Genomic DNA, 21,522 nt, shown 5'->3' with positions numbered 1-21,522 from the left:
AGACACAAAAATGGTCAAAGGGGATTCAGGGCCTGGGGCCAATGAATAGTGAGGTCAAATCCTTCAGGACAGGCCATTGCTTATTTCTGGGCTAAGTTGCTCTACTTAAACCCTTGGAAATAAATGTCTTTTCATTATAAAATGGAAATAACCATCCTTTGGGACAACTTTAAGGTTTCCTTTTTCCGTGGTTATAGCCCTGAAATAACCAAGGACAAATCTGTTTTAATATTCTCTGTACAGGGCGCCTGGGTGGCTCAATTGGTTAAGCGACTGCCTTCAGCTCAGGTCATGATCCTGGAGTTCCGGGATCGAGTCCCGCATCGGGCTCCCTGCTCAGCAGGGAGTCTGCTTCTCCCTCTGACCCTCCCCCCTCTCATGCTCTCTCTATCTCATTCTCTCTCTCAAATAAATAAATAAAATCTTAAAAAAAAAAATATTCTCTGTACAGCCAAGGAAACCATTAACAAAATGAAAAGGCAACCTACTGGATGGGAAAAGATGTTTGCAAATGATATATCTGATAAGGGGTTAATATCCAAAATATGTAAAGAACTTATATAACTTAACACCCCCCACCAAAAAAAGCCAAACAATCTGATTTTAAAAAGGGCAGAGGACCTGAATAGACATTTTTCCAAAGAGGACCTGCAGATAGCAGGTATCTGCAGAGATGTTGTCTTGAATCAATAAAATTAACTCCTAATTTAACAATGCAATGTTAGAAGCATGGGAATTAGTTTTTTCTCCCAAGTATCAGAATGATGTAGCATTAATACTCTCCCAAACATTATAGCTACCTACAGCCTTCCTTGTTATTTCCTAACTTAGATAAAACCGGAATGTAAAAACAGCTGCTATAATTAAAGACAAAGGAATTTAAATATGAAAAAGAAGTTGCATACATTTGGGCTTTTCCTCTCCTGTTTTCCATCTTACTTTTGCCCTTTTGACCCCGTATCTCTCTGTTTATTGATTCTTTGTGCTTTCATTTATAATTTCAAATGAATGTTAAAAGCTCAGTGTGTCTCAATTTCTAAGTGTATTGATCTCCCTCCTCTTATCATTTTTCTCATTTTTCTACTTTCCTTAAGAAAAATTTGTCCTCCATTTGCCCTTCCTCTCATGTCCCTTGATTTCATATGTATATTGAGCATATTGACATACGTCTTTTTATTCTAGTTTTTCTAGTTAAAGATTTGGAGAGCTAACAGACATTGAGGAATCAGTGTGTACTGGGTGTGTTATATATGCATGATCTCATGTAATTATCTATTCTATGAATTGGGATCTGTTGTTATCACCAGTTATAGGTAGAATGACATTGAGTTGGAGAGTTAAGGGCAACTTAATGATGAGGATTTGAATCCAGGTCTATCTTCCTGCAGTCCTTTCCCTCCTATCCCCTCACAGTATTGCTCTCCATATAATGAAAGCCATAGAAGGTTCTCAATGGATTGATTTGGGCTATCATGCATGCTTTAAAATTATTTCCCAATTGAAAAAATAATTTTAATTTTAAATAATAGTTTTAAAATGATATCAATTGTCATTTCAATTGTTCTCCTAAACTACTTACATTTTTTACACTAGGCTTCCCAACAATGTCCTTAACATTTCATGTGATCTTTCCTATATGCAAAAGTAGTAAAGTTGGCTCATTAGTCTGTGTGTTTAAAGCAGCAGATTTGGATTGAAAACTTCTGATTAAGTAATGCATGCTAATAATAGAAATTTGGGGAGGGGCATCTGGGTGGCTCAGTCAGTTAAGGGTCTGACTCTTGATTTCCGTTCAGGTCATGATCTCAGGGTCCTGAGATTGAGCCCTGAGTCAGGACTCCATGCTCAGTGGGGAATCTGCTTCTCTCTCTCTCCTCCTCTCCATCTGCCCCTCCCCAACCCTCAAGCTCATTTTCTCTCTCTCTCAAAACAAGTAAGTCTTTAAAAAAAAAATTGGGGAAATAAAGAAAATTTAAAAGAACAACAGTGATAACTACTGGTGACCTTTTAAACCTATTTTCTTATGTTCTTGGAATGCGTGTATGATTATTTTTACATTAATATTTGTATATTTAAAGGCATATATGTCTGTGTCTTATTATTTAAGACATTTTAAGTGCATTTATTTAGTTATTGATTTGCTTCATATGGCAAGTCAGATTTAGGTCAAAATGTTGATTCTATCCTGGAATATTTGTACTTAATAATAGTACATGTTATTTATTAAAGTTTTATGGAGTTATAGAGAAATCATTCCTTTGGTCAAGAAATAAAGCATTTGAGGTATGTAGCATTTAGCACTTAAGGTATATTGGGAGCCTTACAGATTGCTATTTCTTGATAAGTTTATAGTCTACAACTTTGAAAATAAAGCATCTTTTATTCATTTTAAAACCTACATAGGGCGCCTGGGTGGCTCAGTCGTTAAGCATCTGCCTTTGGCTCAGGTCATGATCCCAGGGTCCTGGGATTGAGCCCCGCATCGGGCTCCCTGCTCTGCGGGAAGCCTGCTTCTCCCTCTCCCACTCCCCCTGCTTGTGTTCCTGCTCTTGCTATCGCTCTCTCTGTCAAATAAATAAATAAAATCTTCTAAAAAAAAACAAAAACCGGGCGCCTGGGTGGCTCAGTTGGTTAAGCGACTGCCTTCGGCTCAGGTCATGATCCTGGAGTCCCGGGATCGAGTTCCACATCGGGCTCCCTGCTCGGCAGGGAGTCTGCTTCTCCCTCTGACCCTCCTCCTTCTCGTGCTCTCTCTCATTCTCTCTCTCACAAAAAAAAAAAAAAAAAAAAAATTAAAAAAAAAAAAAACCTATATAAAGGGGCGCCTGGGTGGCTCAGTCGGTTAAGCATCCAACTCTTGATCTCAGCCCAGGTCTTGATCTCAGGGTCGTGAGTTCAGGCCCCGTGTTGGGCCCCCAATGCTGTGGCCGAGCCTCGTTTGCCTTCCGTCCAGTCAGCTGCAATGGCTTACTTTGCCCCTTGAGGGCCAGGTTTGGTCTCTGTGCTGTTAAGGGCCTGCCTGAGGCCGCTGTGGGCTTATAGTTGGGCAGTGTCAGCAGTCAGACCGTATACCTGCCCTCTGAACTGGTTTGTCCAGGTCACATTGGGCTTCAGGACACTCTCCCTGTATTGTCCCTTGAGAAGCTTTCATTGGTGGGCAGGCCCTGCAGACAAACCAGATACCTGCCTCCAATCCTTCTGCCCCAGGGCGGCAGTGACCCTGAACTACAGGGCTCTCTCCGTATGCTGCCTTTGAGAGGTTTTTGTGGGTGGGCAAGGCCGCTAGTCAGATCAGGGCACTGTCTCCACACTGCCAGTTATAAGATTTCCTGCCTTGGCTGCAGTGGACCTGGTGTGTGTGGTTCTTTTCCTCTCTGCCCAGGGCAGGAGTCACTTTGGAGTGGTGCTGGTCCCTGCTGGGGCTGCTTGCTGGATGAGATGTGGCTGGAGCTGCTTTGGAGGGATGTGTAGACCACTCTTTTGATCTGATTGTAAATCACATACTTAGGATTTTTTAATTCCGTTAGAAAAAGCTGTCTAGGGCGCCTGGGTGGCTCAGTTGGTTAAGCGACTGCCTTCGGCTCAGGTCATGATCCTGGAGTCCCTGGATCGAGTCCCGCATCGGGCTCTCTGCTCGGCAGGGAGCCTGCTTCTCCCTCTGACCCTCCCCCCTCTCGTGCTCTCTCTCTCTCTCTCTCTCTCATTCTCTCTGTCTCAAATAAATAAATAAAATCTTTAAAAAAAAAAAAAAAAAAAAAAAAGAAAAAGCTGTCTAATTTTTTTTTTTAAGATTTTATTTATTTATTTGAGAGAGAGAGAGCACATGAGAGGGGGAGGGCCAGAGGGAGAAGCAGACTCCCCGCTGAGCAGGGAGCCCGGTGCGGAACTCAATCCTGGGACTCCAGGATCATGACCTGAGCCGAAGGCAGTCGCTTAACCAACCGAGCCACCCAGGCGCCCATGCTGTCTAATTTTTTTTTAAGTTCAAATTAAGACAGACCTCTCAGTGACAGACCTCTATCCTGGGAAGATCAATATATGTTATTACTATGAACAAGTAGCTTAATCCCAGTTTTAAAATGGGCTGATGCCCTAATAGCAGAAGTCCCTCTTATGCTCTAGATATTGTTATATGAATTTTAGAGATGGCAAAATTGTGTTCATTGTGAAGCAAGAAAATGCCAAGTGAAGAGAAGACAGCTTGGGAAGATCTTAGCACCACACAAGAAATCTCAGCACTAATTCTTAATTTATAAATTTATTCAATTTTAGTCACACTGAAAACTTGATGGGGTAAAATGTTCCAAAATCTTTGGTTTGCACATATTTATGATAGAAAACTCAAAATCAGATCTATTATAAAATTACCCTTTATTAGCAACTTGGGGAGTTTGTATTTGTATTATAGAATAAAAGCACAAGAATTCAAGGGCTATTTGGCCACGTTGCCTCTCCCATCCCTTTTCCTCTGTGCTGAATCCATTTGGGCACAAAGCCAAGGTAATTTCCAGAAATTGGCAGTACCCTGGCAAATGCACAGCTGCCGCCGTCTCCAACCCTTGCTTACTAATTTTGCACAAACCACTTCCTCCTCTTGAGACTGAGAAATTCAAAGGGCAAGGGAGGTGCCTGGAGGGCACTACCTTGAGCTCCTAGTAGATTCAGGAGCCTCTAAGGACGGCAGCAGCATCACGTCCCCTGCCACCCTCCCCAGAGAGCTTCCTGCTGATAAAAGTGACATTCCAACCTCACCCGTGTACCCTCCTGCTCTTGCTTAGCTTTTTCCATTTGACTCTATGTTTAAAAAAATTTGCCTCATTTTTTTCAGATCCCTTCTAGTAAATACTAGTTCTGACTTCTCATGAATCAAAAGATCCAAACCGTCAGTTGCCACGAGGGTCCCGGAGCCAAATCTGGGCAGGGAGAGAGGAGCAGAGAGGGCAAAAGCCAGAGCAGGGATGGTGGGGCTGCCTGTGTTCCTGTTTCCACGTACCAGCCTCTCCACTGTGCATGGGAGTGTGTGTGTGTCGTACACACAGGTGAAAGTGAAGAGATTTTTATCCTCCCACACTCTTCTTAAACGTAGTCAGCTCTGATCGTATTTTAAGAGAGTCATGGGGATGATTTTTCCCCCTTTGTTCTTGTGCCTCTCCACCTCTCTGCCTTCGTTGGTGGAGATTGGACCTGATATTCTTGGTGGGCAGAGGGAAGCCGCTGGGACCTCACACATCTTGAGACATGCTTCGAGGTGTCTCTTGCTCTGCCCCCTCCCAGAGCACAGCTGAGTTGCCAGTAGCTGGATGACCTCTCACTGCTCTGTTGACTGGTGCAGTCACCCCTCTAGGTGGGCACTTGTGCTTCCTTGGGAGTAGCCCTAGGACATCTAGAATAACACTGCGAATTACTATTATTTTTTCATCAGTGGTCATGATATCGTAGCTATTTGTTTCTCTTTGTCTGCATAAACAAACAACCAGACCAGGGAAAGCGTGTAGCATGAGGAAGGAGGACTCATCCCAGCTCTGCTGCTGATTAGCTGTTGTATCGAGCAAGTCGGCAATATCCTATGAGTTTGAATTTGGACACGTGAATGTCATCTCAGAGGTGAAGCAAGGGGGTTGGACTATAGTCCTTGATAGACGTTCCTTGATAAATACCAAACCGAGTGTGATGAGTGTACTGAAATCCTCTTCCTTTAACTCATTCGCAGTGCCAGTGGGCACAACTCTACTTCACGTGCATCCTTAACCTCTTAGAAAGGGGTAGAGATTACAAAACAAACTCATGTTTTTCTAACTTTTTGGTATGAGTCCATCCCAATATGGTGTCATTAGGAAGAAACTCAGGATAAAGAGGGACAAAATGGAAATTTACCGGAATTAACATAAAGTCCTGTAGTTTGCTTCAAAGAACAAACTGCACAAATAGGTGTTTGGCTGAAATTCACATACACATTTAGGCATTTGCATTATCCTCAAGTTTGATGTGAGCCAAAAGCATAATGTACGCCCCGTGCTGTACAGGGTAACCACGAGTCCCGACAGCAAAGGCAGATTGGAAGTAACTGCTGAGGCAGTGGCCAGGTCAGATAGGATCAAGCCAGCAGTCCTAAAAGACCTCAGGCAGAGCAACGTAAGAGAGGCCAAAGGCAAGAGAGCTCAAGGTTGTGGCAGGAGATCAGCCAGAAAAGCAAATGAAGGGATCAGTAATGTCAAAGCTGAGAGATCAGCTTAAAAGGAATGGGGTGGGGAGGATGGGGTGAGGGAAATGGGCGTCAATTCAGCAAATAGCTGTTGCTGTAACAGAGGGCTCCCGCTATTATTACTATCTTTTCTTTCCCCTCCCTCCAGCCTTATATTCCCAGGCAGCTTCCTAGCCCCTAAATTTCTGCATACCCTAGAATTTCAGTCCCCCCAACCTAACCTCATCCCACCCAACTTCATCTCTCTGATTTGTTTAAAGGGAAAAATCATCTGCATTATTTCAGAAGGTTTCAGAGCCCATATACGAAGGTAAGGCATTACTGTCACTGCTCCCAACATTAGCTGGCTAATTTCATTATTTCTGAGTTACCAGCCTTCTCACACATGCCCTGGTGGTTTTCTGCTTGCTTCTTCTAATGCTCTTAGCCTCCCTGACTTCCTTTCTTTTTATTTTATTTTATTTTATTTTTTTAATTTTATTTTATTATGTTATATTAATCACCATACATCATTACATCATTAGTTTTTGATGTAGTGTTCCATGATTCATTGTTTGCATATAACACCTAGTGCTCCATTCAATAAGTGCCCTCTTTAATACCCATCACCTGGCTAACCCATCCCCCCAATCCCCTCCCCTCTAGAACCCTCAGTTTGTTTCTTTTTTTTTTTTTTTTAAGATTTTATTTATTTATTTGGCAGAGAGAGACACAGTGAGAGAGGGAACACAAGCAGGGGGAGAGGGAGAGGGAGAAGCAGGCTTCCCGCCGAGCAGGGAGCCCAATGTGGGACTTGATCCCAGGACCCTGGGATCATGACCTGAGCCAAAGTCAGACGCTTAACGACTGAGCCACCCAAGCGCCGCCCTCAGTTTGTTTCTCAGAGTCCACAGTCTCTCATGGTTCATCTCCCCCTCCAACTTCCCCCCCTTCATTTTTCCCTTCCTGCTATCTTCTTTTTTTTTTTTTTTTAAACATGTAATGTATTATTTGTTTCAGAGGTACAGGTCTGTGATTCATCAGTCTTACACAATTCACAGCGCTCACCATAGCACATGCCCTCCCCAATGTCTGTCATCCAGCCACCCCATCCTTCCCATACCCCACCACTCCAGCAACCCTCAGTTTGTTTCCTGAGATTAAGAATTCCTCATATCAGTGAGATTATATGATACTTGTCTTTCTCTGATTGACTTATTTCGCTTAGCATAATACCCTCTAGTTCCGTCCACATCATTGCAAATGACAAGATTTGGTGGTTTTTTTTTTTGATGGCTGCATAATATTCCATTGTATATATATACCACATCTTCTTTATCCATTCATCTGTTGATGGACATCTTGGCTCTTTCCATAGTTTGGCTACTGTAGACATTGCTCCTATAAACATTGGGGTGCACGTACCCCTTCAGGTCACTATATTTGTATCTTTAGGGTAAATACCCAGTAGTGCAATTGCTGGTCATACAGTAGCTCTATTTTCAATTTTTTGAGGAACCTCCATAGTGTTTTACAGAGTGGCTGCACCAGCTTGCATTCCCACCAACAGTGTAGGAGGGTTCCCCTTTCTCTGCATCCTCACCAACATCTGTCGTTTCCTGACTTGTTAATTTTAGCCATTCTGACTGGTGTGAGGTGGTATCTCATTGAAGTTTTGATTTGGATTTCCTGGATGTTGAGCACTTTTTGATGTGTCTGTTGGCCATTTGGATGTCTTCTCTGGAAAATGTCTGTTCATGTCTGTTCATGTCTTCTGCCCATTTCTTGATTGGATTATTCTTTGGGTGTTGAGTTTGATAAGTTCTTTATAGATTTTGGATACTAGCCCTTTATCTGATATGTCATTTGCAAATATCTTCTCCCATTCTGTCGGTTGTCTTTTGGTTTTGTTGACTGTTTCCTTTGCTGTGCAAAAGCTTTTATCTTGATGAAGTCCCAATAGTTCATTTTTACGCTTGCTTACCTTGCCTTTGGCGATGTTTCTAGGAAGAAGTTGCTGTGGCTGAGCTCAGAGAGGTTGCTGCCTGTGTTCCCCTCTAGGATTTTGATGGACTCCTGTCTCACATTTAGGTCTTTCATCCATTTTGAGTCTATTTTTGTGTGTGGTGTAAGGAAATGGTCCAGTTTCATTCTTCTGCATGTGGCTGCCTGACTTCCTTTCTTCTGTGGGTCTCAAATCATCTTCCTTTCAAAGGTTCATCTCAAATCCTACCTCTTTCATTCAGCCTGAGTGAACTACTCTAGTCCCCATTACTGTTTGCCCTCTGCACAGCTCTGTATAAACAGAACACTGCACATTTGTCATGGGGGAAAGGGAGAGGAGGAGGCAATTCCTTCCATGTAATTATTAACTCCTTAAGTAGTTTATAAGCTTTGGAAGGAAGGAACTTTGTCTTACAGAGACTACATGTGTCGGTAAGAGATAGAGTTTTGGAATTAGGAAAAATAATCTGGTATTCAATCTTGGCTCCGTGACCTTTAGCAAAATACCTCTCTGTAGACCTTAGTTTTTGTGAAGACTAGGCATAATGATTCCATGCCCTGACTTCCTTGCACAGGGATCAAATGTTTAGATCAAGATCATAGCCCACAGGGGCGCCTGGGTGGCTCAGTCGGTCAAGCAACTGCCTTCGGCTCGGGTCATAATCCTGGAGTCCTGGGATCGAGTCCCACATCGGGCTCCTGGCTCAGCAGGGAGTCTGTTTCTCCCTCTGACCCTCTCCCCTCTCATGCTGTTTCTCACTCTCTCTCTCTCAAATAAATAAATAAAATCTTAAAAAAAAAATTATAGCCCACAGCACTTTATTAACCTGTGAAGCACTCTAAGGAAGCAAGGGGTTATTATAAGAGGTGCTATGGTGTTATAAAAAAGGCAAGGGAATTTGGGGATCTGAATTTTGAGTCATATTTGTATTTCTGCTCTACCACTTACCCAGTTTATGACCTTAAAAAGTTTTTTATTTCTTTGTAAAATGAGAATGACACTATTACAAGGATTATAGTGCTGGTGCTGACTTACACACCAATTTGTAAGAGCTGATTGAAACTTTGCAAGTAGGTTACTAAACTATTATTAGCTTGAAATCTGCCATGGTGGGAGTATTTATACCAGAGAAATCAGTAAACACTACAAATCAGAGTGTCCCGGTGTTTTTTTTCCTTTTTTTTGGTTTTGTTTTGTTTTGTTTTCTGCAGAACTGTTTTACCAGTATATTGCTGATTATGCATACTGGGCTGTGTAAATTGTAAGACACTTTGTCTCATTTATCATTAGAAGTAGTAATTGTAACAGTAATGCTTTGTATCCACAGAACTTAGCTTAGTGCAAAGCACAGCTCCTAGTATCTATTTAATAAGTATATTTTTAATTTAACTTGGGTTCACCCTTGTATTTTTTTTTTTTAAAGATTTTATTTATTTATTTGAGAGAGAGAATGAGACAGAGAGAGAGAGCATGAGATGGAGGATCAGAGGGAGAAGCAGACTCCCTGCCGAGCAGGGAGCCCGATGCGGGACTCGATCCCGGGACTCCAGGATCATGACCTGAGCCGAAGGCAGTCGCTTAACCAACTGAGCCACCCAGGCGCCCCACCCTTGTATTATTTTAATACTTCTGCCTTGAGCTAAAGAAGCACTCCCATCCCATCTTCCCACATCCCTCTCTACAAAGTGTCTTTTTAAAATCAGATAACATAAATAAAAGCCTGGTATGGTGCATTAACACACACAATAGGACTTAAACCCTCCATGTCTGTAACTGAGCTAATTACCTTTTTTCCAAACCTTTCTTTCTTCTGCTATTTCATATCTCAGTTAATGATATTGCCCATCTATCCATTATCCCAAGTAAGTTATCTGAAAGTCTTCCTCTCTTTTCCCTTTTCTTTACCCACACCCAGGTCTAATCAATCACTAGATCTTGCTTATTCTACCTCTTCAATCTTTCTCCTCCTCCTCATTACCACTGCTCCTGCCTTGGTTCAGGCCCTCATCATTCCCACTTGAACTCTTCCTCCTAAGTGACATCTTGACTTTCAGTGTTTCCCCTTCAATCCAACCTCTACTTCTATAGATGTAATTTTAAATTACAAATTTGAGGGGCGCCTGGGTGGCTCAGTCAGTTAAGTGTCTGCCTTCAGCTCAGATCGTGATCAGGGGTCCTGATCCGGGGATCAACCCTGCATCACATGGGGCTTCCTGCTCAGCGGGGAGTCTCTTCCCTCTTCCCCTCCCCCCGCGTGCATGCATGCGTGCTCTCTCAAAATCTTTTAAAAATAAATTAATTAATTAAAAATTTGACCAAATCACTCCCCCAATTAAAATTTCTTAATGGCTCTCTGTTGTCTTGAGGATAAAAATCCAAAAACTTTAGTTTGTCATCTGGGTCCACCACATTCTGACCTTTGGCTACCTTTTATAAGAGTTATCTCCTGCTGCTCCCCAATACTTCCTGCAATGTCTAGTCTCACTTTTACCTGGTTTACCCTCCAACCCAAACAACATTTCCTCTATGACTTCTCTGGATGTATTTGATGTTTATTTTTCTGAGCTCCTGTAGCACCTTGTTCATGTCTGTGTACCATATATCTAACCATGTGACTCTTATTATCAATTGGTCTTTCCCTCTAGATTGTAAGTTCCTATAGAGTAGAAGCCTATGTACCATTCATTAATTCCTAACACATTGTGTAGCATATAATAGGAGCTCAATACATATTTACATGAATGAATGAGTCTTCAAAGGATAGGGTATTTTCATTGGTTCATTCACACAAGCTACTCATAGGATATGGCAATGAAAAAAACACTTAAAATTTGGATCTCAGTAATTCAGATGAGAAATTAATAACATAGGGGTAGTTTCTTTTTATCCATAAACCCCAATCTGGGATACTATGACCCCCATCACCTTCAGGATAAAATCCAAGCCTTTTAGCCTAGCATACAAATCTCCTTGCAAAATGGTCCCTGACTGTCTTTTTTTTTTTAGAAAATTTTTAAAAGATTTTATGTGTTGGGGCGCCTGGGTGGCTCAGTCGTTAAGCATCTGCCTTCGGCTCAGGTCATGGTCCCAGGGTCCTGGGATCGAGCCCCGCATTGGGCTCCCCGCTCAGGGGAGAGCCTGCTTCTCCCACTCCCCCTGCTTGTGCTCCCTCTCTCGCTGTGTCTCTGTCAAAATTAAAAAAAAAAAAAGATTTTATGTGTTCATTTGAGAAAAAGTATGAGAGAGAATGAGAACACAAGCGGAGGAGAGGCAGACAGGGAGAGAGAAGCAGACTCCCCACTGAGCCTGACGTGGGGCTCTATCCCAGGACATGGAGATCATGACCCAAGCCAAAGGCAGGGGTTTAACCATCTGAGCCACCCAGGTGCCCCTGGTTCCTGACTTTCTCTCCTTTCTTATCATTCTCTCTATATATACATATAACCCTACATTCCAGCCACTTCAATTTGTCATATATTCCATAGTCTTTCATGCATCCTTGCCCTTGTTCATACTTTCTCCACATCTGTGGTATCCTCTCCCTCTTCTCTCACTCACCCCTTTCCTGCCAACCCGATGAGGTTCTACGCTTCTAACACTGATCAATAGTTACCACCTTTGGGCAGCTAGCCCTGAAAGTATCCCTCCCTCTTCTGTGCTCCCAGAGCACTTGGTTCATTCATGATAAGCACTGTACTGTCAATCATTGTTGGTCTGTTTCTTGCCCCCTCCGTAAAGTGAGATTCTCTTTATACCCTGGTTCCTATTAAACATATTCTAAATGTTTAATTCAGAGTGAAGGAAGAAATAACTATTATATAGGGATTTGTAAAGAAAGTAAATTTCTGACATACAATGAATAAATTTAAGATTGAATTTGCATGAACTGGCCAATCTAGACAATTCCATGTCTTTATTTTCAGAGGTTGGGTGGCCCTGAGAAATCGGTGCTAATGGACAGATCAGAAGCAAAGAATAAGTTTAAAGCACTGGGGCTTAGTTTGTTGCCCCAGATTTGGTGCATTACAGTAAAAACAGATTTTATATCTTAGGAATTTGTGTTGTCACATAAGACATTTACCTACATGACTTAATGAATACCTTAGGAAGTAAAACAATGCCCCAGGAGAAAAAACACTAAAGAAAATAGAAAAAATATGAGCAGGATGTTGTTCCTAATAAAACAGTGTTTATCAAGACATTTAATTTCTCTTTGGGAAGGGAAACAATTTTTTTTTAATATTTTTAAATATCAGTCTGTTTAGGCTGCTATGATAAAAATACCATAGACTAGATGGCTCAGACAAAAAATACATATCTCTCACAGTTCTGGAGGCTGGGAAGTCCACGATCAAGGCACTGGCATATTTGACGTGTCTGTGAGGGCTCCACTCTTATGACCTAATCACTTCCCAAAGGCCCCACTTCCAAATACTATCACACTGGGAATTGGGTTTCAGCATATGAATTTTGGAGCAAGGGGACACAACCATTCACTCTATAGCAACATATTAATGCAGAATGCTTGGAATAAAGCCCTCCCAAATCTAACCACCTAGACTTAACAGTAGTTAATAGTTAACAATAGTTAGTTCTTGGGATATATTCTTCCAGTCTTTTTCTTATGTATGTGTTCGTGTGTCCTTTCCAGTAAAAGGTGGGGGGTGGGTGAAACAGGTGATGGGGATTAAGGAGGACACTTGTGATGAGCACCAGGTAATGTATGGAAGTGTTGAATCACTATATTGTCACCTGAAACTAATATTACATTGTATGTTCACTGGAATTTAAATAAAAACTAAAAAATTGTAAGGGCTTATGTTGTACATATTGTTCTAACCTATTTTTTATATTAACATGTCATGAACGTTTTCGCAGGTTCGTAAATGCTCTTCTACAACATGATCTGTAATTGCTGCATAGTATTCCACCATTTGGATGTATACCAGTGTTTAACCAATCCCCATTGCTTCAGTGTTTTTGTTATTATAAACAGAAGTGTGGTAGTGTGTGTGACTAAAAGAAGGGTGATCTCACGTCCTCCTCCTATCTTCCCCAGGTTCTGGAGCCCTCTCTTGCATCAGAATTCTGTCCCAGTAATCCTCTGAGTGTCATCTCAGGACCCTGGGCACACTCATGGCACCATGGCCAACCCTCAGGAGCACCTGAGCTGCTCCTCTTCCTCACACTTACCCTCAAGTGAAAGCAGAACCTTCAACGGACTACAAGATGAACTCACTCCTGTGGGGAGCCACCCATCACCCAAGCTCCTTAAGGACCAGCAGGAAAAGGGGGTGGTACAAACAGAGCTAACCGAGAGCATGAACTGCCCCATCACCACAACAGTGTTGACAAGCGTGAGTGAGGATTCCAGGGACCAGTTTGAGAACAGCGTTCTTCAGCTAAGGGAACAAGATGAATCAGAGATGGCCATGTCTCAGGGGAACAGCAACACCGTGGATGGAGAGAGCACAAGTGGAACTGAAGACGTCAAGATTCAGTTCAGCAGGTCGGGCAGCGGCAGTGGTGGGTTTCTGGAAGGACTGTTTGGATGCTTAAGGCCTGTCTGGAATATCATTGGGAAGGCATATTCCACTGATTACAAATTACAGCAGCAAGGTAAGGTAGAGTGTGGACCTGGGAAATAGTCCCTGCCATCACCACCATTCACTGGATAACCTTTGATTAAAACCCTAGTGCCCGATGAATACCCTGTACCAATCTCCTATAAACCTTCTGACTGGAACAGATTCACATTTGGTTGGTCTTTTCTGGCCAAAGCCCATCTTTTGTAGCTGTCCAGTCTAGGGGTGTCAAGTAGAGTACATAGAAGACAATCTACAGTGTTACAAGGAAGAAAATGTTAGAGCTCCTGTTCCTTGTATCATCATTTTAAGTTTCTATTTTCATGCATGTTTTCATATATATTTGGTATTTTAATAAAGTTGTGCAGATACATAACTTATAAATAATCACCTAGTGCATGTTTACAAAATTTTTTATTGAGAGTTCATGCAATCAAAAAGTCTGATGGCCACTGGATTAACTCAAAACCAGACAGACGCCACATGGTTCTCTGCCTAAAGCTTGTGCCCTGGTTTAGGTTGTAGTAAAAAGGAATCATTTTCTTACAGCCCAGGCACAGAAAGCTCACATTGTGAGGAAAGAACAAATATACAACCAATCTTGAGAAGCATTATTATGTCTAGATCCCACAGTTTTTAAAAAGTAAATTAACTCCCATCACAGTGTAACATGCATATTCATATATTCCAATTCAAGCATTATGCTTCTGAAGGAAAGAGAACACATGGCCCTAGTGTTCTTTATAACTTCATTTATATTCTTTAGAAGAATTTTTTTCTTCCTGATAGCAAAAATAATATATGTGGTTAAGTTGGAATATACAGGTAAGTTTTCCCCCAAAAGTAAAAATATTTATCTATGATCCTCAGTCTTCACTATTAATGTTTTTGGTATATATTATGTTAGTCTTATTATCTGTGTGTGTGCTTTAAACAAAAAAACAGTCAAACTATTTCATTATGCCTTTTCACTTCACATTTTGAACATTTCCCATATCATGAAATATACTTCTTCAGCATTTTTAATGCCTACACAGTATTAAATTGTGTGAATGTGCCAAGATTTCTTTAAGCAATCCTCTATTCCTTGGCAATTTGTTATTTTTAGTGATCATATGCTATACTGCAATGAACATCTGTTTATTACTTAATTTTCACACATACCCTTCATTATGTCTGTGATCATTCTTATTATATCTTTGATTTCCTTAAGATAAGTTTTTAGAAGACACATGGTTGAGTTAAAATGGTTCATGGCTTTTTAAGGCTTTTGATACATATATTTGTAGTATTATGTAAATGATTCCATTGTTAATAGTTCTCTCATCAAGAAATTTTGGAAAGGATCAGAAATGTAGACCAGAAATGAGATTCTGTCTTATTTATTTTATATCTGAATTTTGGACTCTATAACCCTCTCTTAGAAATATATTCATGTTGGGGCTCCTGGGTGGCTCAGTTGGTTGAGCATCTGACTTTGGCTCAGATCATTATCTGGGAGTCCTGGGATCGAGCCCCACATCGGGGAGCCTGCTTCTCCCTCTCCCTCTGCCCCTCCCTCCGCTTGTGAGCTCTTTCTCTCAAATAAATAAAAATCTTTTTAGGGTGCCTGGGTGGCTCAGTTGGTTAAGCGACCGCCTTAGGTTCAGGTCATGATCCTGGAGTCCTGGGATCGAGTCCCGCATCGGGCTCCCTGCTCAGCAGGGAGTCTGCTTCTCCCTCTGACCCTCCCCCCTCTCATGTGCTCTCTCTCATTCTCTCTCTCTCAAATAAATAAATAAAATCTTTAAAAAAATCTTTTAAAAAATTAAATAAATATATATATATATACACATATATTCGTATCTTTCAGTCGAGACTGTTGACAGCTTTTCCACAACAGCCAGTTGACCTTAGTCACTATTGACCACTTTTCTTGTGCATTCTATTTTTCTGATTTCTGAAATATTTTCTCTCTTTTTTTTTTTCTTATGTTAATCCCCATACATTACATCATTAGTTTTAGATGAAGTGTTCCATGATTCATTGTTTGTGCATAACACCCAGTGCTCCATGCAGAATGTGCCCTCCTCAATACCCACCACCAGGCTAACCCATCCTCCCACCCCCCTCCCCTCCAGAACCCTGTTTGTTTTTCAGAGTCCATCGTCTCTCATGGTTCGTCTACCCCTCTGATTTCCCCCGCTTCATTCTTCCCCTCCCGCTACCTTCTTCTTCTTCTTTTTTTTTTTCTTAACATATATTGCATTATTTGTTTCAGAGGTACAGATCTGAGATTCAACAGTCTTGCACAATTCACAGCGCTTACCAGAGCACATACCCTCCCCAGTGTCTATCACCCAGTCACCCCATCCCTCCCACCCCACCCCCCACTCCAGCAACCCTCAGTTTGTTTCCTGCAATTAAGAATTCCTCATATCAGTGAGATCATATGATACATGTCTTTCTCTGTTTGACTTATTTCACTCAACATAATACCCTCCAGTTCCATCCACGTCGTTGCAAATGGCAAGATCTCATTCCTTTTGATGGCTGCATAATATTCCATTGTGTATATATACCACATCTTCTTTATCCATTCATCTGTCGATGGACATCTTGGCTCTTTCCACAGTTTGGCTATTGTGGACATTGCTGCTATAAACATCGGGGTGCACGTACCCCTTCGGATCCCTACTTTTGTATCTTTGGGGTAAATACCCAGTAGTGCAATTGCTGGATCATATGGTAGCTCTATTTTCAACTTTTTGAGGAACCTCCATACAGTTTTCCAGAGTGGCTGCACCAGCTTGCATTGAAATATTTTCTCTTAAACCAATACCTCTCTTAAACCTCTCCCTCTATACCCTTTCCCAGTATGTGTATTGGATTTGCTGGTAAATCAATTGATCCCAGGTGTGCTTTCCAGGATTTGTCAGTCAGAGCATCCATTCCTGTACATGCAGAAAGTCTTTGTGTCCATGGGGTTGGTCTGTCTGTCTGTTTCACTGTCTTTCATACATCCTCCCATCCCATCCACCCTGCACATTCCACCCTTCTTTCCCCCTCTATGGTCTTAAGGTTTCAAGAAATTAAAAAGTTGTTCCTTGTCACACAAAGGTTGGGGGTTTCAATGTTAAACAGTATTATTATTTTAAAAATTGGGAATTAAGCACAAAGAGGAAAATAAAAAATAACTTGTTATCCCACAACCCAGAGATAACCACCCTTAGTTTATTATTTTTAAAAAAGTTCCCTCTCCTCTGCTTAGACACAAAACCTACTAATATCTGCTTACGTGATAAAATTGCATTTGGCTTTTAGGGTCTTAACTTGTCCAGTCTAATAATTATTTTGGTGGTAATTTGGAGATCTCAGGATACAAATTCAGCATCGAGGTTCAGGCTCATGAAGAGGGGCAGCAGATACATCCTATGTGTCTGTCAAAAGGGCCTTTCAAATTTGGGGGCAGGGTGCCTGGGTGGCTCAGTCCGTTATGTGTCCGAATCTCCATCTCAGCTCAGGTCTTGGTCTCAGGGTTGTGAGTTCAAACCCCCTAAATGGGCATGGAGCCTACTTAAAAAAAATTTTTTTTAATTGTCCTATAAACTTGTATTTAATCAATCTTCTGATTATGTGACTGCCAGAAAGGCTTATTTCAAGAGTAAATAAGAGGGCGCCTGGGTGGCTCAGTTGGTTAAGAGTAAATAAGAAACGGGCCTGGTCAGCTTAAGCTTACAAGGCAGCTTATAGCTGCCTAGCTCTTCAGCAGATGACAGGATACCCTACTGTGGGCTGGAGTTGCGGGGGGCCGTGAAAGGGATTCACTAGCCAGGAACTAAGGTAGTTTTTTCCTTGTCAGCTCTGGGATCAGGAAGCTAATCTTTAATCCTGGATTACAGTCAACCAAAGGATAGCACACAGAACAGATGTGTCTCTGCATTTGGTACTTATAAGGAAACTTCACTTGATTTTTCAAAAATTTTAATGACATCTTCATCTCCCATTTAGCATGTTGGTAGTGAAATCCAAGTAAGGTAGTATGTGTAATTGAAATTTTTTACTGCCAAATAGTTCCCAGTCCTAAAGCAAGTATTATATCGTAGCTATGTCTGAATACAAACAACAGAGAACTTATGCCTTAAAAGTGGGTGGGCATGGGGCTTTTTCTCAGTCTTAGAGATCATGGTAGATATTGGAATTAAGATAATAGTCATAGTGATGAATCAGAAGATAGAAGCTGGGGAAGAGTACCAATGGACGGCTATAAAAGCAGAAAGTCTGGGATTAACCCTGGAGTGAACACAGTCAGGTTCCATTGTTATGTCGTTATCTTGCTGTCAGTTATCAGGGCCCCCAGTTTTGCACATCCTCATTGCAAACATTCTTTTTTCTTTTTCTTTTTTTTAAGATTTTTATTTATTTATTTATTTATTTGAGAGAGAGAGAAACAGCATGAGAGGGGAGAGGGTCAGAGGGAGAAGCAGGCTCCCCACTGACCTGGGAGCCCGATGTGGGACTCGATCCCAGGACCCCAGGATCATGACCTGAACTGAAGGCAGATGCTTAATGACTGAGCCACCCAGGTGCCCCATAAAATACAAAGTCTTTTTAAAAAACATTCTCTTAATATGTGTCAAAGAAATAGAAAACTCCTTCAAATTTATGAGGACTATGAGACCCCCGACAGATAAATGCACAAAGCATAAATGTGGCAATTCATGCAGAGCAGATGTGAGCATTAAACAAATGTGGAGAAAATATTCTACTTCACTGGCAATTAAAGTAGTGCAAACTTGGGGTGCCTGGGTGGCACAGTTGGTTGAGCGTCCAACTCTTGGTTTCAGCTCAGGTAGTGATCTCTGTGTTGGGAGATTGAGCCCTGCATTGGGCTCCCTGCTCATTGAGGAGGCTGCTCAGGATTCTCTCCCTCTCCCTCTGCCCCCGTGCTTGCTCTCTCTTTCTCAAATAAGTAAGTCTTTTAAATAAATAAATAAAGTAGTGCAAGCTTATAAAACATTACTTTACACCTAAATAACTTAGAACCCAAAAAACTATCAACAATATTCATTGCTGGCAAAGTAAAAGGGACACACACACTCATGCATTACTACTGTCAGCAAAAACTAGCAAAGCCCTTTTGTATGGCAAGTTAGAATGTATAGCAAAAGCCAGGAAACTGTACTCTAACCTAAGAACTGAGTCTGGGGAAATAATATAAAGAAAGAAAAAAGTATCAAATTTAAGCCAGCAAACAAAAAGATGGAAGGACTTAAGTACAGAAAAGGTAAAAGGGTACAGTAAGCTACTATTGAAGCTTATAATGAAAACTGTATATACAGGGGGGATACACAATAAATAAAAAAGATTATGTGTCACCTACAACTTCTACACAGCTGCACACATATGAGCAAAGACTGGAAGAGAAGATGATAACTGAATATGGAATGGGATTGCAGATAAAATACTTTATTTTCTAATATTTGCTGGTGTTTCTAGCATTTAACAATAAATAAAGATTGAGTAAATAGGGAAAAACACGTAAGAGGTCTAATTTTAGTTATTTAGTAGTTATGAAAAATGAGGATAACTTGGGCTTTTATAAAGTTTTTCAGAAAAATATTGCCCAGGATGTTCTTGCCCCAGAATCCAGTAATAGTCCTTTTATTTGGCCCCGGAATGGCCAAAGTAACACTGTGTCTAGTTCTTCACCAGACCTCTCCCAAGTAAAACCCTCTGACACTATGCCATCGATATCTGGGTCCTGTGTGTGCTACACAGATAAGCCTGTGGGGATGAAAGTGGGACTGCGTGAGACACTTTACACTTGTCAGTCATTCGAAGCCAGAAAGATCCTCAAAGCAGTCAAGCCCATAACTCACTCTTTCCTCCTGCATCTCACTTGGTATCATTTGTTTATTCGGTGATTTCGTGTTTGTGAGCTATTTGTATTTTAGAGAAATTTGTTTTTATGTAGCGTCTATCTAACTTCAATAGAGCAGATATCTTTAATCTGCTCAGAACAGAAGAATGGGTTAAATATCTGTGCTGTCAAACACCCTCACTATAATTTGTTCTGCTCTATGTCATCCTCTCTGGAAGGTCATGTTTTAACCACTGTAATGAGAAGCCACATTTTGTTAAGAGTCTACGGGATTTATTTTCTCTCAAGTTCGAGAAAATGAGAGAAGAGGGAAATGTAGTTCCCTTCCAGGTACTGATGACCTCTTTCTGCTGCTTCATCACCATAGTAGATGTGAGTTGATTTGCTTTCAAGACCAGAATATCTTCAAAGCTGACTCAACACTACCTTGTTCAGTATTCTGCAAACAGTGACCTTTTAGTGATTGGTGATCTAATGAAAATCCCCCATAACCTTTAACATTGTCATTATCCTCTCCTCACTCCATGGGACTCCTCGTTCTTTGATGTTTATTTCTTACCAGTGTAGTGACAATGCACTGATAAAAAGGGGGACAAGGAGAAGGATCAATGGATCATATTCTCCTTTTTAAGTTCCATGAGATTAAAGCATGTATTGATTGAATTTTTGAAGTGCTTCATTTAAAATAGCATTTTAGGGCGCCTGGGTGGCTCAGTTGGTTAAGCAACTACCTTCGGCTCAGGTCATGATCCTGGAGTCCCGGAATCGAGTCCCACGTCGGGCTCCCTGCTCGGCAGGGAGTCTGCTTCTCCCTCTGACCCTCCCCCGTCTCATGCTCTCTCTCTCTCATTCTCTCTCTCAAATAAATAAATAAAATCTTTAAAAAAATAAAAAATAAAATAGCATTTTATTCATTACAAAAGTAATACAGGCTCATGGTAAAAAAAAAAATACAGCATAGGATAAAGAGCATAATATGAATCATCAATAATGTCACCACTTAGAAGTGACTTCTGTTACTTTTTTGGTGCAAAGAAAATCAAATTCTAAGAAAGAGAGAAACTTGAAAATACTGCATCTATATGAGTAAATCTATTATGGCTAATGACCCTCTCAATTACTTCACAAGAGGCAATGTGGTATAGTGGAGAAAGCACTGTCCCTGGAATCAGCCAATTCTTGAGTTCTGCCACTTACCAGCTGTATGTCCTTGGGTAAGTTCCTTAATCTCCCTGGCTCAGTTTTCTCATCTATAAATAACCATAATAAGGCCAGACTTCCAAGATTGTTGAAAGGATCAACACATGAGATACATAAAGCTTTATGCTAGTGTCTGGCACGTAGTAAGTACTCAATAAAAGGGAAATATGAATATAAGTTTTGTGCATAATTAGGTCCTTGGGAGGGTATCATTGAAAATTCATTCAGGAAAGATTAATTGAGCATCTATACTAGAAATTCAAAGAGGAATAAAACAACACTGACTTACAATGGGTAATGGGATAGGGATAGTGGTATAGAGACAGATAAGTGGATTGAACGTGCAAGTTTGAAGTGAGGAAGTGGGGCCACGGGAATGTCAAGATATGTTTTGTTTGGAGGAGAATATATTGGAGATCTCCGATCTGCTTGATTTCATTGGTTAAAAATTGATACAAACTGGGGTACCTGGGTGGCTCAGTCAGCTAAGCGTCTGCCTTCAGCTCAGGTCATGATCCCAGGGTCCTGGGATCGAGCCCCACATCCACAAAGGACTCCCCACTCAGCAGGGAGTCTGCTTCTCCTCTGACCCTCCCCCCTTCTCGTGCTCTCTCTCTCTCTTTCTCTTTCACTCACTCTCTCTCTCTCTCTCAAATAAATAAAATCTTTAAAGAAAATGATACAAACT

At 41.2% G+C, this 21,522-nt stretch overlaps 1 protein-coding gene across 12 annotated transcripts in view; it reads left to right on the top strand.

The window, feature by feature from the left end:
• The window catches only part of MAP3K13 (mitogen-activated protein kinase kinase kinase 13), a 167,206-nt gene that overhangs the window by 110,602 nt on the left and 35,082 nt on the right, over positions 1-21,522 (top strand). For all 12 annotated transcript variants that reach the window (XM_064584064.1, XM_064584078.1, XM_064584068.1 and 9 more), the window contains one exon: positions 13,246-13,805. In XM_064584064.1, the coding sequence (XP_064440134.1) occupies positions 13,331-13,805 (475 nt within the window). In that variant the 5' untranslated portion in view covers positions 13,246-13,330. The remainder of the gene's footprint in view (positions 1-13,245; positions 13,806-21,522) is intronic.

The sequence above is a fragment of the Mirounga angustirostris genome, unplaced genomic scaffold (assembly GCF_029215605.1).
Source record: "Mirounga angustirostris isolate CCGP_5_RB_7025 unplaced genomic scaffold, mMirAng1.0.hap1 SCAF_1, whole genome shotgun sequence".
NCBI lineage: Eukaryota > Metazoa > Chordata > Mammalia > Carnivora > Phocidae > Mirounga > Mirounga angustirostris.
The sequence above is the reverse complement of the archived record's forward strand: the minus strand, read 5'-3'. Positions and strand labels throughout refer to the sequence as shown.